General features: G+C 46.4%; 1 protein-coding gene across 3 annotated transcripts in view; it reads left to right on the forward strand.

Annotated features, from left to right (window-relative positions):
* Positions 1 to 13485, forward strand: part of frmpd3 (FERM and PDZ domain containing 3) — a 274057-nt gene extending 260572 nt beyond the window's left edge. For all 3 annotated transcript variants that reach the window (XM_071399534.1, XM_071399535.1, XM_071399536.1), the window contains 6 exons: positions 241 to 367; positions 929 to 1018; positions 3175 to 3354; positions 3806 to 3941; positions 5620 to 6573; positions 7942 to 13485. In XM_071399534.1, the coding sequence (XP_071255635.1) occupies positions 241 to 367; positions 929 to 1018; positions 3175 to 3354; positions 3806 to 3941; positions 5620 to 6573; positions 7942 to 10811 (4357 nt within the window). In that variant the 3' untranslated portion in view covers positions 10812 to 13485. The remainder of the gene's footprint in view (positions 1 to 240; positions 368 to 928; positions 1019 to 3174; positions 3355 to 3805; positions 3942 to 5619; positions 6574 to 7941) is intronic.
* Positions 13486 to 13853: the final 368 nt, after the last annotated feature.

Here is a 13853-nt window from a genome sequence, read left to right on the forward strand (position 1 = left end):
GTTGTGCACTACTTTTGACCAGAGCACACAGGGCTATAAAGGAATAGGGTGCCATTTGGGACATAGCCGACGAGTCTTCCCTGGGGGTCTCTCCCTGAGATATAGACATGGTCCCACAGCTGTCAGCATCTGACTGATTATACCATCTCTCTTTCTCTCTTTCTTCCTCTCTCCCCTTGCTCTCTACTCTCCCCCCTCCGCTCTATTCCCACCTCTCTTTCTCTCTCTCTCCCTCCCCAGGAAGGAGTGGGGTCTGGAACCCTTCCTACCCCTCACTCTGCTTCCCACCATCAAGGAGAAGAACGTGTGTAAGACCCTGTCACAGCTGCTCAAAACCTATCAGCATCCGCCTCCCTCCGGCAATAAGGTGATCTGTCCTCTCTGTCACACAATGACCTTCCTTTCAGTAAATATTCTCTAGATACAGCATAGCTATAACACTAAGTTATTCAGATTCATTGTATAGCCTACCTTTCATCTGAGGGCTTGCACTCTCCCTTAAGCAGTTTATCTTTAGATTTAACTGGCTGTGGAGTCCCATACATATTTAAACAGTGTGCTTGTGCCCCAATACATGGCTAAACAGTGACCCCAAGTGGACATGTATAGCATTGCAGTATAAAATCCAATGGTCATCCTTGGGTGAATCTCAGTAGTAGAAGCTAGCAACAGGGCGACCACATCCGTCTTGTCATCCTTGGGTGAATCTCAACCATATTAAGTGGCTTCTCCTCCTCGTCTCCTCTCCTTCATCTCCACTGATCTGAAATCACAAGATAAGTGAAAGCAATATGAAGGATGCCAGCTAGGTTTTTAATTTCACCTGTCCAGTTCTTTAATGTTAGTGCAGATCGAGGAGACGAGTAGAGGAGGCCACTAGAGACTATTGAGACTGGGCCCTTGAGTGTTGTGTTGTGTCTACTGACAGGTCCCTCCTCTCCAGGGAAAGCTGCAGTACATGCGTGTCCTCAACGATCTTCCGCCCTTTGGAGGCTTGCTGTTCCACACCGTCGGACTAGTAATGGAAACATTTATTTATTTATTTAACCTTTATTTAACTAGGCAAGTCATTTATGAACAAATTATTATTTACAATGACGGCTTAACATTCCCTTATGACCATTCCAATTTTGTATTCCCACATCATATATGAGTCCCACTCTTTTATGATGAATTTCTCTTTTGTCAACATACAGCTCATGTTTATGTTTTCCTGTAGCCTTGTAGCATCCCAGGCCAGACATCCAAACTGATATAACAAGTATAATCAACTCCAATCAGATATACAGTGGGGAGAACAAGTATTTGATACACTGCCGATTTTGCAGGTTTTCCTACTTACAAAGCATGTAGAGGTCTGTAATTTTTATCATAGGTACACTTCAACTGTGAGAGACTGAATTTAAAACAAAAATCCAGAAAATCACATTGTATGATTTTTAAGTAATTAATTCGCATTTTATTGCATGACATAAGTATTTGATACATCAGAAAAGCAGAACTTAATATTTGGTACAGAAACCTTTGTTTGCAATTACAGAGATCATACGTTTCCTGTAGTTCTTGACTAGGTTTGCACACACTGCAGCAGGGATTTTGGCCCACTCCTCCCTACAGATCTTCTCCAGATCCTTCAGGTTTCGGGGCTGTCGCTGGGCAATACGGACTTTCAGCTCCCTCCAAAGATTTTCTATTGGGTTCAGGTCTGGAGACTGGCTAGGCCACTCCAGGACCTTGAGATGCTTCTTACGGAGCCACTCCTTAGTTGCCATGGCTGTGTGCTTCGTGTCGTTGTCATGCTGGAAGACCCAGCCACGACCCATCTTCAATGCTCTTACTGAGGGAAGGAGGTTGTTGGCCAAGATCTCGCGATGCATGGCCCCATCCATCCTCCCCTCAATACGGTGCAGTCATCCTGTCCCCTTTGCAGAAAAGCATCCCCAAAGAATGATGTTTCCACCTCCAAGCTTCACGGTTAGGATGGTGTTCTTGGGGTTGTACTAATCCTTCTTCTTCCTCCAAACACGGCGAGTGGAGTTTAGACCAAAAAGCTCTATTTTTGTCTCATCAGACCACATGACCTTCTCCAATTCCTCCTCTGGATCATCCAGATGGTCATTGGCAAACTTCAGACGGGCCTGGACATGCGCTGGCTTGAGCAGGGGGACCTTGCGTGCGCTGCAGGATTTTAATCCATGACGGCGTAGTGTGTTACTAATGGTTTTCTTTGAGACTGTGGTCCCAGCTCTCTTCAGGTCATTAACCAGGTCCTGCCGTGTAGTTCTGGGCTGATCCCTCACCTTCCTCATGATCATTGATGCCCCACGAGGTGAGATCTTGCATGGAGCCCCAGACCGAGGGTGATTGACCGTCATCTTGAACTTCTTCCATTTTCTAATAATTGCGCCAACAGTTGTTGCCTTCTCACCAAGCTGCTTACCTATTGTCCTGTAGCCCATCCCAGCCTTGTGCAGGTCTACAATTTTATCCCTGATGTCCTTACACAGCTCTCTGGTCTTGGCCATTGTGGAGAGGTTGGAGTCTGTTTGATTGAGTGGGTGGACAGGTGTCTTTTATACAGGTAACGAGTTCAAACAGGTGCAGTTAATACAGGTAATGAGTGGAGAACAGGAGGGCTTCTTAAAGAAAAACTAACAGGTCTGTGAGAGCCGGAATTCTTACTGGTTGGTAGGTGATCAAATACTTATGTCATGCAATAAAATGCGAATTAATTACTTAAAAATCATACAATGTGATTTTCTGGATTTTTGTTTTAAATTCCGTCTCTCACAGTTGAAGTGTACCTATGATAAAAATTACAGACCTCTACATGCTTTGTAAGTAGGAAAACCTGCAAAATCGGCAGTGTATCAAATACTTGTTCTCCCCACTGTATAACAAGTATAATCAACTCCAAACTGATATATAACAAGTATAATCAACTCCAAACTGATATAACAAGTATAATCAACTCCAAACTGATATAACAAATATAATCAACTCCAAATTGTTACTACATACATGTGTATGTATACTACATATAATCAACCCACTTCATTGGCCACTTTTAAAGAATGCCTGTTTCTGAGTTAAGTTCTATAAATGTTATTGCATGAATTAAGAGCTTTCTCTCTCTCTGTTGATTGATTTACTGACTGACTGATTGATCCACAGGATGAGAAGCAGTCGGCCACTACGCTGCTGGTGGGTCCGCGGCACGGCATCGGTCATGTGATCGACCTGAAGAACAACCTGACCACGGTTCTGACAGAGTTCAGTCGCGTTGCTAAGATACAGCTGCACCGGGAGAACCAGGGCGTTGCCCGCGTAGAGGTGGCCATACATGAGGCCAAGGTATGTGTCAGATTGAACACATGTACAACTATAGATCTAGAAGGACATTATGAGGCTCAGCGTGGAACTAAATAGAATGAGATTTGTTTGTTTTGCCAGAAATCCTTGCATCATACTAGTAGGCCATGCTACCTAGCATAGATTTTCGCTGCACAGAAGAATTCCTTTCAAATTAAATTAAATGAAATCAAACCTGCAACATAAACCAAGTTGAAGTACCGGTATGTCCATTATATTAAATATACAGTCAAATGCTTTGTTGAAGTCTCTTAACTTCTCTCCATCTCTGTTCCAACCTCTGTTTCTGAATGTGTGTGTGTTTCGGAGGGGCTGGGATAAAGCCAATATATCTACATTATTGGATAAAGCAGAAGACACATTTCCATTGGACCTTGTGTACAATTGACAATAAAGGAATCTTAATGTAAGTCTTAATGATCCACCCCTGCAGCCTCTGGTCCTGTTGATGGAGTGGCCTGATGCCAGTAACTTCGCCTGTCTCATCTCCGGCTACTACAAGCTGTTCGTGGACCCCAAACGAACCATCTACTACCGGACATCTGGTCAGTCTTATATGATCAAGGCAGGTATGTTAGTAGTCACCTACTTGATTTATTAGGACTTGCAATGAAACTGCATATTCACAATATCTGTTGATGTTTAAGAAATGTATACTACATGACCAAAAGTATGTGGACACTTGATCGTCGAACATCTCATTCCAAAATCATGCGCATTAACATGGAGTCGGTCCCCCTTTGCTGCTATAACAGCCTCCACTCTTCTGGGAAGGCTTTCAACTAGATGTTGGAACATTGCTGCGGGGACTTGCTTCCATTCAGCCCCAAGAGCATTAGTGAGGACATTGTCATGCTGAAACAGGAAAGGGCCTTTCCCACACTGTTGCCTCAAAATGGGAAGCACATAATCGTCTAGATTGTCATTGTATGCTGTATCTTTAAGATTTCCCTTCATTGCCTAGCCCGAACCATGACAAACATCCCCAGACCATTATTCCTCCTCCACCAAACTTTACAGTTGGCACTATGCATTGGGGCAGGTAGCGTTCTCCTGGCACTGCCAAACACAGATTAGTTGGTCGGACCGCCAGAAAACACACTTCCACTGCTCCAGAGTCCAATGGTGACGAGCTTTACACCACTCCAGACGATGCTTGGCATTGCTTCAGCATTCGGCGATCCCGTTCTGTGAGCTTGTGTGGCCTACCACTTCGCGGCTGAACTGTTGTTGCTCCTATATGTTTCCACTTCACAATAACAGTACTTACAGTTGACCGGTACAGCTCTAGCAGGGAAGAAATTTGATGAACTGACTTGTTGGAAAGGTGACATCCTATGATGGTGCCACATTGAATGTCACTGAGCTCTTCAGTAAGGCCATTCTACTGCCAACATTTGTCTATGGAGATTGCATGGCTGTGTGCTCGATGTTATACACCTGTCAGCAACGGGTTTGGCTAAAATTGCTGAATCCACTAATTTGAAGGGGGTGTCCACATACTTTTGTATCCATGGTGTTTCTGTAAGTCTAGTGTTTCGGGAAGTGTTACAGAAATTCCATTATTATTAGCTTTAGATAAAACTGAAAGTATTTTTAATTTACGGTTAAAATCGTTTCCATACTGTTTGCTTTGGCTACATTTTGTAACAATAAAACTCAGCATACAAACTCAGCATTCAAACTTAGCATATCAGTTTGCATCTCAAGGATTCCATTTACAGGTTTTTGTGTGTGCCTGCAAGTGTGAGGCATTGCATGTAAACCATTATACTGCAACCAACTCTGCTCAATCCAACTGGACTGAGACCTGCTTCTCCATAATGCATCTGTGCATCCGGACCTAAACCATATCAACAGCTACCAATCACCTCTGCTGTCGCTCCTCCCATCTCCATCCTGAGATCTCATCTTCATTGGACTATTCTCTCCCTTTTCCATGCATAGGGTAACATTTCAGGGGTTTTGCCTTGCTTTTATCTCTGTAATCAAGTATACATGTAATATTCAAACATGCACAGCTCTGTTTCCATCTGCTGTGGTGGTGTGCTTGCATGAGAGGAAGGCTGCTACGTCCCATAACATCCCACCAGACTTACCTCAAACCTCCAACTCCAGTCTCCAGCATCCATCACTGAAAAGAATCCACCAGCCTTCTCCTCTATTTTCCCATAAGGACCCACGTCATCCTCCCATGCGATTCCTCACCTCTCAGCCTCTCAATTGCTCTGACAATTCTATCCTCAGATTACAGAGGTTCCCACCACGCCCACCCACGCTCTGGCGTCACAGCGGCGTCTAGTGGAGACCGACGAGGGGACGAGAGGGAAAGACCCCATACGAGGGACCCAGGGTCCCAGTCTCAGAAGACAGCGACTGCCCCACTGCCCGCAGAGTCCCAACACCTGGGTCTATGCCATGTTCATCTCCGGGAGCCACAACAGCTGCAGGAGCTCCAAATGCAGGCAGAACCCGAGCTCGACATCAATGAGAACTTAATTTCCCAAGAGGCACCAGAGCGGCCCAGTGCCAAGTCTGACCCAATGCTCCGGAGCCCAGAGACGATCGGCGGGAGGCCGGAGAGCCCCGTCCAGCAGAGCTCAGTGGTCTTCAGGAGCAGAGCCCAAACCATGGGGCAGTCCCAGCGAGCTACACGGTTCTTCTGTGACTCCTGCAAGGCCAGGTTGAGGGCAGAGGGAGTGGCTGTGGCCTTAAACGGTGGACGCAGCGGCAACTCGTCAAAGCACTGCTCCAGCGCCTGTGCCTCCCGTGATGGTGGTGCAGTAGACCTCATGGCCCTGCCTCCCCCGGGGAACGAAGAGGAAGAGGAAGTAGGAAGAAAGCTGCAGCCTCCTCCGCCAGCCATTGCTGCCCCTCCGCCTGGCTTCAGGGACAACAGCTCGGATGAAGACGACTCCAAGAGAGGACGGAAGTCTCAACCAAACCCAAACTCCATCCCCAGTTCAAGCACTGCAACTGGGGCTGCTGCCGGCAAGAGCTCTGCCAAGGCTTCTGCCAAGGAAGTGCTACCGGCTCCAGAGGATGTCCCGGTGACGTTGATAGACAACGTGGCCACCAGGACAGTACGGGACCATGCCCAGGAGCTGGATGATGCTCTGGTGTCCACTCTGCAGGCCCTGGAGGCCCTAGCTGCATCAGAGGATTTCCCCCATCACCCCCAACAGCCAGCTCAGACCACAGGTCAACATACCGAGTCATGCTACAAGGGCTATTTTTAGTGCTAATTGTTAATTTTAGGGTTCAGTGACTACTAAAGGCACTTTGAAATGTTTTTATACACTGAGTGTACAAAATATTAGGAACACAATCCTAATATTGAGTTGCACCCCCTTTTGCCCTCAGGACAGCCTCAGTTTGTCGAGGAATGAACTCTACAAGGTGTAGAAAGCGTTCCACAGTGATCCTGGCCCATGTTGACTCCAATGCTTCCCAACGTTGTGTCAAGTTGGCTAGATGTCCTTTGGGTGATGGACCATTCTTGATACACACGGGAAACTGTTGAGCATGAAAAATCCAGCAGCTTTGCAGTTCTTGACACACTCAAACCGGTGCACCTGGCACCTACTACCATACCCTGTTCAAAGGCACTTGAATCTTTTGTTCACCCTCTGAATGATGCACATACTCACCATGTCTATCCATGTGTGCCGGCATTGTAAATATGAATTTGTTCTTAACTGACCTGCCTAGTTAAATAAAGGTCAAATAAATAAAAATATTAAAAAAATATCTCAATTGTCTCCACCCCTTCATCTACAATGATTTGAGTGGATTTAACAAGTGACATCAATAAGGGATCATAGTTTTCACCTGGTCAGTCTATGTCATGAAAAGAGCAGGTGTTCCTAATGTTTTGTACACTTCAGTGTAGATGAAGGGGGGGAGACAGGTTAAAGAAGGATTTTTATGCCTTGAGACAATTGAGGCATGGACTCTATGTGTGTTATTCAGAGGGTGAATGGGGAAGACAAAATATTTAAGTGCCTTTGAACAGGGTATGGTAATAGGTGCCAAGCGCACCTATTTGAGTCTGTCAAAAATTGCAATGTTGCTGGGTTTTTCACGCTCAACAGTTTCCTGTGTGAACAACTGTGGGAAGCATTGGAGTCAACATCCCTGTGGAACACTTTCAAACACCTTGTAGAGTCCACGCCCCGATGAACTGAGGCTGGCTTGATAGCAGAATTCAAGTTCAAAGCTTCAGCATCCCAAAACAGAGACAAAAAGACTACGTTTTGACGTGCTGTTTTACAGAACACTGCTTGACACTGAACAAAGTCTCTTGTGTTGTATATTTTGATAGCGAGAGAAACACAAGAGTTCACTCAGTCTTGATTAAAATTCAGTTTGATGCCAAACGAGGTTTTACTCACAGACGGTTAGCAGAGCTTTAAAGGAAACATCAAGGGATTTTGATGAGTTAGTACTTAGAAACAATATATTTGCTGTGCCATCTTTGCACAATCAATGACTGCTTTCCACCTGTCTGTGATATTTCATGACTTCCTCGTGACCCTGATAGTGTCTTGTGTTTCCTTCTTTCCGTAGGGTTGATCGTGTTGGCGGCCATTACGCCTGAGTCATCGTTGGACTCAGGGCACGAGACCAACTCCTCTGAGCTGACAGACGTCTCAGAGATGGTGTCGGCCATGAAGCAGCACCAGAACCAGGCCTACCTGCTGGCCCACCATATCAACAAGGAGCGTATCTTCAGTCGCAGGGACTTCCCCTTGGCCATACCAGGCTGCACCACCCAGACTATAGAGGGTGGTGCGTTCTCCATGGGTCAGATCCGCGGCAGCTGCCCCTCGAAGCCAGTGACCCTCAGTAAGACTGTTCCCCTAAAGCTCAGCCCTACTAAGGAGACTGCCAGTCCAGGTCTCAGCTCAGTGAAGCAGGGGAGTAACGTTACCCAAGACCCATCGCAGAGTGAACCGAGTGAAGGCAAGAAGGCAAAACCAGAGCCTACCAAAGCGTGCACCCAAGACCGCCCTGCAAAGTCACCTGAGGAGCTGAAAGTGTCCGATCCAGGGCAGGCACCCAAGGTCAACAAGGATCAAAGGTCACCCTGTTCTGCTGTGGGAAAACTAAGCCCGAATCTCTCTGCAGGGATCAAGGGGAAGAAGTCTGCGCCTCTGAGCCCGGACCCTACCAACAAAGCCTTACCTATTCTCTTGGCTGTAGACAGAACTGCCTCCACCAAGATTTGCCCCACAAACATGTGCCAAGATGCCGAGACTGCCTCTAGCGAGACCATCAAGCCTTCAAGCTCTAATGACCTCCTGCCAGTTGATGACCTGTTCTGCACGTGCCCAGTGAGAGAACCCGGGCCACAGCTAAGACCGAAGGATCCACAATCCCAGAAGGTGGTGGTGTTCCACTCCTCTTCCCCAACAGACGATGAGCGTCTTCGAGCCAAAGGCCTCCAACTGGCTAGCAGCAAAGAGACTGCAGCGAGAGCAGCAGGAGGAGCAGGAGCAGACCCCGTCTTGGCCAAGCCCAGCCCCCAGGTTCCAACAAAGTACTCCCAGTCCCCACACATACCTGTGAAAGCTGAGAGGAAGGAAGCAGCAGAGGCCAAGGCAGAGAGGTCCCAGGGTAAAGCTCAAGCTGAGCCACAGAAATGCCCTACGAAGACATTATCTCTCCTGGGAGACCCCACACACCCTACCTGCTCTGTGGACAAGGTCTCCACTTTTCCATCTGCCGACAGCAAGAAGCAGGGTGGTGGTAAAGGGAAGGCCCAGCGTAGCGCCCCCTTCCTTAGTATCAAGAACCTCCTGTCGGCCACGTTCCCAGCTCGGATTCGGCGGGAGACTGACGAGCGCAGAGCCCAGCTCCAGAAGGTCCGGCAGTACGAGTTAGAGTTCCTGGAAGAACTTCTGAAGCCCAAGTCATCCGGGGGAGAGTACCTACCCCAGGGGTCCTCGCCAGTCCCATCAGGTACCCCCTGTGCTTGCCAGCTTCGTACAAGTCCTGTGCTAAAAGCCCCTGGCATCTCCCGAGAGCAACGCCGCAGCTGCGACTGCAAGAGGATGTGCAGAGGCATCCGACTGCCTGATACACCGGTCGGCTCAACTGCAGAGCCACAGCAACATAGAGGCAGAGAGAGATCCCTCTCCAAGACCCCTCCAGCGACCTCCAAAACCCCTCACTCCCAGGGAGGTCCGAGGAGACCTCAGACCTTAGAGATCAAGACCACCCGAATCCGCTCGACCAGTCTGGAGTCACGGGAACCCAGGGGGGAGCAGGCTTCCTGCTTGCCCACCTGCACCTCTCGCACACCAGACTGCATGGGCGCCCCGCAGTACAAGAAGCTACAGAGGCGGTATAGCATCGGGGAGGTGGACAACGCTGAAGGCACGCCACTGTACGCCGAGGTCAAACCCAAAGCCAAGAGCCTGGAGAAGGAGATGGAGCGAGTGAGGGCCACAGGACTGAGGCTTCCAATGCCCGTGGAGCCTGTTCACAATCAAACTCAAACTCACATGGCTGCTGCAGCGGCGAAGGGGAAGAAAGGAGTGTTCTTCGTCCAGGGAGAAGAGCTGCTGCGGGAGAGCAGAGAGGGGGCGCCGACAGAGATGCTGCTGGGGCTGCCTAGCGAGGACAGTGATGACAGGGAGAAGTGCTGCTCCTTCTGTTTCTGCTACAGGAAGTGTGAGGCGGCGGACGAGAGCAGTGAGAAAGAAGAGCTTTCCTACTCCATCCCCCTCCAGGTCCTGCCTGGGATGCAGCTGGACTCTCAGACCTTGCCCGTCGTCAGCAAAACCCTCCAGGTTCTCCACGCTGAGGGCTGCAGCGGGGAGGAGGAAGAAATAGAGGAAGAGGAAGAAGAAGAGGAGCCGCAGACACAGGAGATTGACCTCCGGGCCTGCGGGACTCTGGAGGGTAGCCTGGCGAGGGTCCAGTCCCTGCAAGGGAAGACGTTCAGCCTGCCGGACGGTTTCCTCAACGCCCAGCTGGATGCTAATGAGCTGCTAGCCATCCTGCGACAGTGCGCTAACGTTCCCCAGGTGGATAACGAATCACGCCTCCAGCCGTCCCGGATTGTCGAGTACAAGCAGGAGCTGGCGGTGCGCTTCAAGGAGTTCAGGGCAGCATGCAGACGGGTGGCGAGCGTCGAGAAGAGCCCCACGCGCATGCTGAGCGTTGTTACGGCCAGCTTCCTGGTCCTCTGCGAACTGACTCAGACCTTCATCAAGCTGGTTAGAGGGGTGCGTTCAGAGGCCCAAAGGCTGCAGCTGCTGCGGAAGGTTGAAGAGGTTGCTATCAATTACACTTTGTTGTTGCGTGCAGCCGAGGATGCTATGGGCCACTCCAGTAGTCTGCCTAACAAGAGCATGAGTCCCCAAGTTACTACAACCACCACTAACATGGGCTCCCTCTCTCGCCCAATGAAAACCCTGCCCACCCAGTAGAGACAAAGCTGGGGGAAGTTAGTGAATAATTATTTATGACAGTTGGGAGTGTGGGTGGCTGGGTCCACACTCTCAACGTCCATTAGTTATTTATTGTTTACAGGGCATGCAATGATCCATCCATCGCAATGCAACTGCTCCATTATGCGTTTACAGGGGCTGTGGCAGTTGCAGCCTAGAGTGGCCCGTTAGTGTTCTAGCATAAAAGACAAACGCTTCGGCACCGCTGTACAAAAGGTGCACCTACACCTCTGAAACGCTGGGTGAAAACAGGGCTAACCACTCCTCCATGTCAACTCTCACATTACACAGATCCTTCTCATTCTTTTCTATGTATATTTGAGTTGTATCTTTTTAGCAAAGTATACCATTTTGTGGAGAATAAATATAATGAAAATAATATATAAAATGAATTTGAGTATAACAAATATAAAGAGTAATACACCTACAATAAATCTTTAGACATTTTAATGTGCTCTGGGCAAAAATACCACAGAGAATATGTCAAAGTAGCGAATTCTGTGAATTAGGTAGTCCAAAGCCTGGGTTAGTAGTTGACGTGTTTGTTTGTTACATTTCTAACTGTTGTCACAGAATGAGTACTGTTAGTCACCCAGAAAATATCATGACATGCACCTCAACAATATCACATACATCACATTCACAATGTTGGAAATTATACCTCTGCGAGATTGTAAAATCCACACATTTGAATTGGGTTGCTATAAAACAGACATGGGGCCCATTTACTCACCTGTAGAATAACACCACAGGTTGGGGCAGATGTAGCGAAAACGCTAACTCATTAGCGGCTAACCAATCAGCTGGGTAGGATCAATGTTCTTCATGAAGGAAGGCAGCCCCGCTCTGCAGTATAAATTGTAGTAAACCTCACATTGCTGTCTTGGTTTGAGACACACACACACATAGTACACACACAACGATCACAATCCACACGAAACCGGCACCTCACCTCTTGTAAACGAGATGAGGTAAATGGGAGATCCACTTTAGCAAACTTAGCCTTAGACTTTTGCACAACCTTCAGCATTTGCTCCTGCTCACACATGATCTAAGTTCATGTTTTGTTTACATTCAGCCTACTGAACATTGAGCTAGAAACAAACGTCACATCATACACCTTCAGTTTTATAAACTATTTCATCTTATAAGAGATTCAAGTTGCTATATTCTTCTCTAAAATCATTTTACAGGATTTTGTGTCACAAAAAATTCAATGGGTTTATACTTTTTGCTCTCTATGTGCTGTTGTCCATTGTGCAATACAGGAAATATTGGGAAATCACACACACACACACAAAGTAGTTTTCTATGTATTTTAATAAAACTGACACCTGTGTTTTCTGTCTGAAAACGGCTTTCTGTCTCATCCTATTGTCAAACCACGGAGATCAAAGCAGCCTATTGCTAACCTCAACTGAAACTATTCAGACTCGGACATTAGTGTACTATTCATACCATGTGTTTTCTGTTTGAAAACGGCTTTCTGTCTCATCCTATTGTCAAACCACGGAGATCAAAGCAGCCTATTGCGAACCTCAACTGAAACTATTCAGACTCGGACATTAGTGTACTATTCATACCATGTGTTTTCTTTCACTGCACTACTGTCTTGCATGTTTCCCCAATTATACATTTCTTCTTGAAGATACAAGAAGTAGAACGGTCAAGTTACCAATGGTGGTCGCAGATTCAGTGTTACTACTAGTTTTATTGAAGTGAGAAAGAAAGAATATACATCCACAAAAATATGAGGAGGTTACGTACGGCAGTAATGTTTTGCAATGGAAATTCTTCACGCAGAGTTGTATTATTCTACACTTGAGATGTAAATATTGTAAAACGGTTGGAATATTTGTGAGCCTGGAAAACCCTTTTAAATTATCCCACTAACTGACAATGTGAAGATTGGTTCCAAATTCTTCAGTTTTGTAAAAAAAAAATAGAAAACATGTCTGTACCGTATAATTTATAGTAGTTATGTTCCATAGAAAACTAATAGCAAAAACGTATATTTTAAGAGTATATAATGAGTATAAAGCATGGGACATGTTTATTTTTATAAAAACTAAATATTTACAGTATCAAACGGCATTCTCTCATCATGACCACCTGGAAATGTTTTCAAACATTTTGTTTTTGACATAATGGTAATATACAAATATTTTGTGTGGTTGTCATTGTTGAGTTGCATTGTTGCCAAACTGTGAATATGTCTCTGTTCCATAACATAATGGGCCTATGTCCATAACATAATGGACCTATATTCCATAACGTAATAGACCTATGTTCCATAACGTAATAGACCTATGTTCCATAACATAATGGACCTATGTTCCATAACATAATGGACCTATGTTCCATAACATAATGGGCCTATGTTCCATAACGTAATGGACCTATGTTCCATAACATAATGGACCTATGTTCCATAACATAATGGACCTATGTTCCATAACATAATGGGCCTATGTTCCATAACATAATGGGCCTATGTTCCATGGCCTATTCCATTGTGTTTGTTTGCACTTATTTATTTACTTTTATTTATTTGTCAACAATCTTGTCTTCACTGTGTTCTTCTGTCTGTACAACGTTTCTCATGTTTTAAGAGCAATAAAATTATAATCCTCGGTTTAGAAATGCACATTTACATTTGGTGTAGATTGAAATGTTTGTTTGTTACACTCAAGTTATTTGGGCCTCATCTGACATTCACTTCAAAATGAATATAAATAGACCTCCTTGAGATGTCCTTCTCCTTACTGAGCATTGGGCAGAAGTAGCCTATCCTTCTCCTTACTGAGCATTGGGCAGAAGTAGCCTATCCTGCTCCTTACTGAGCATTGGACAGAAGTAGCCTATCCTTCTCCTTACTGAGCATTGGACAGAAGTAGCCTATCCTTCTCCTTACTGAGCATTGGACAGAAGTAGCCTATCCTTCTCCTTACTGAGCATTGGACAGAAGTAGCCTATCCTTCTCCTTACTGAGCATTGGGCAGAAGTAGCCTATCCTTCTCC

This window comes from Salvelinus alpinus, chromosome 4 (genome assembly GCF_045679555.1).
Source record: "Salvelinus alpinus chromosome 4, SLU_Salpinus.1, whole genome shotgun sequence".
Classification (NCBI taxonomy): Eukaryota; Metazoa; Chordata; class Actinopteri; order Salmoniformes; family Salmonidae; genus Salvelinus; species Salvelinus alpinus.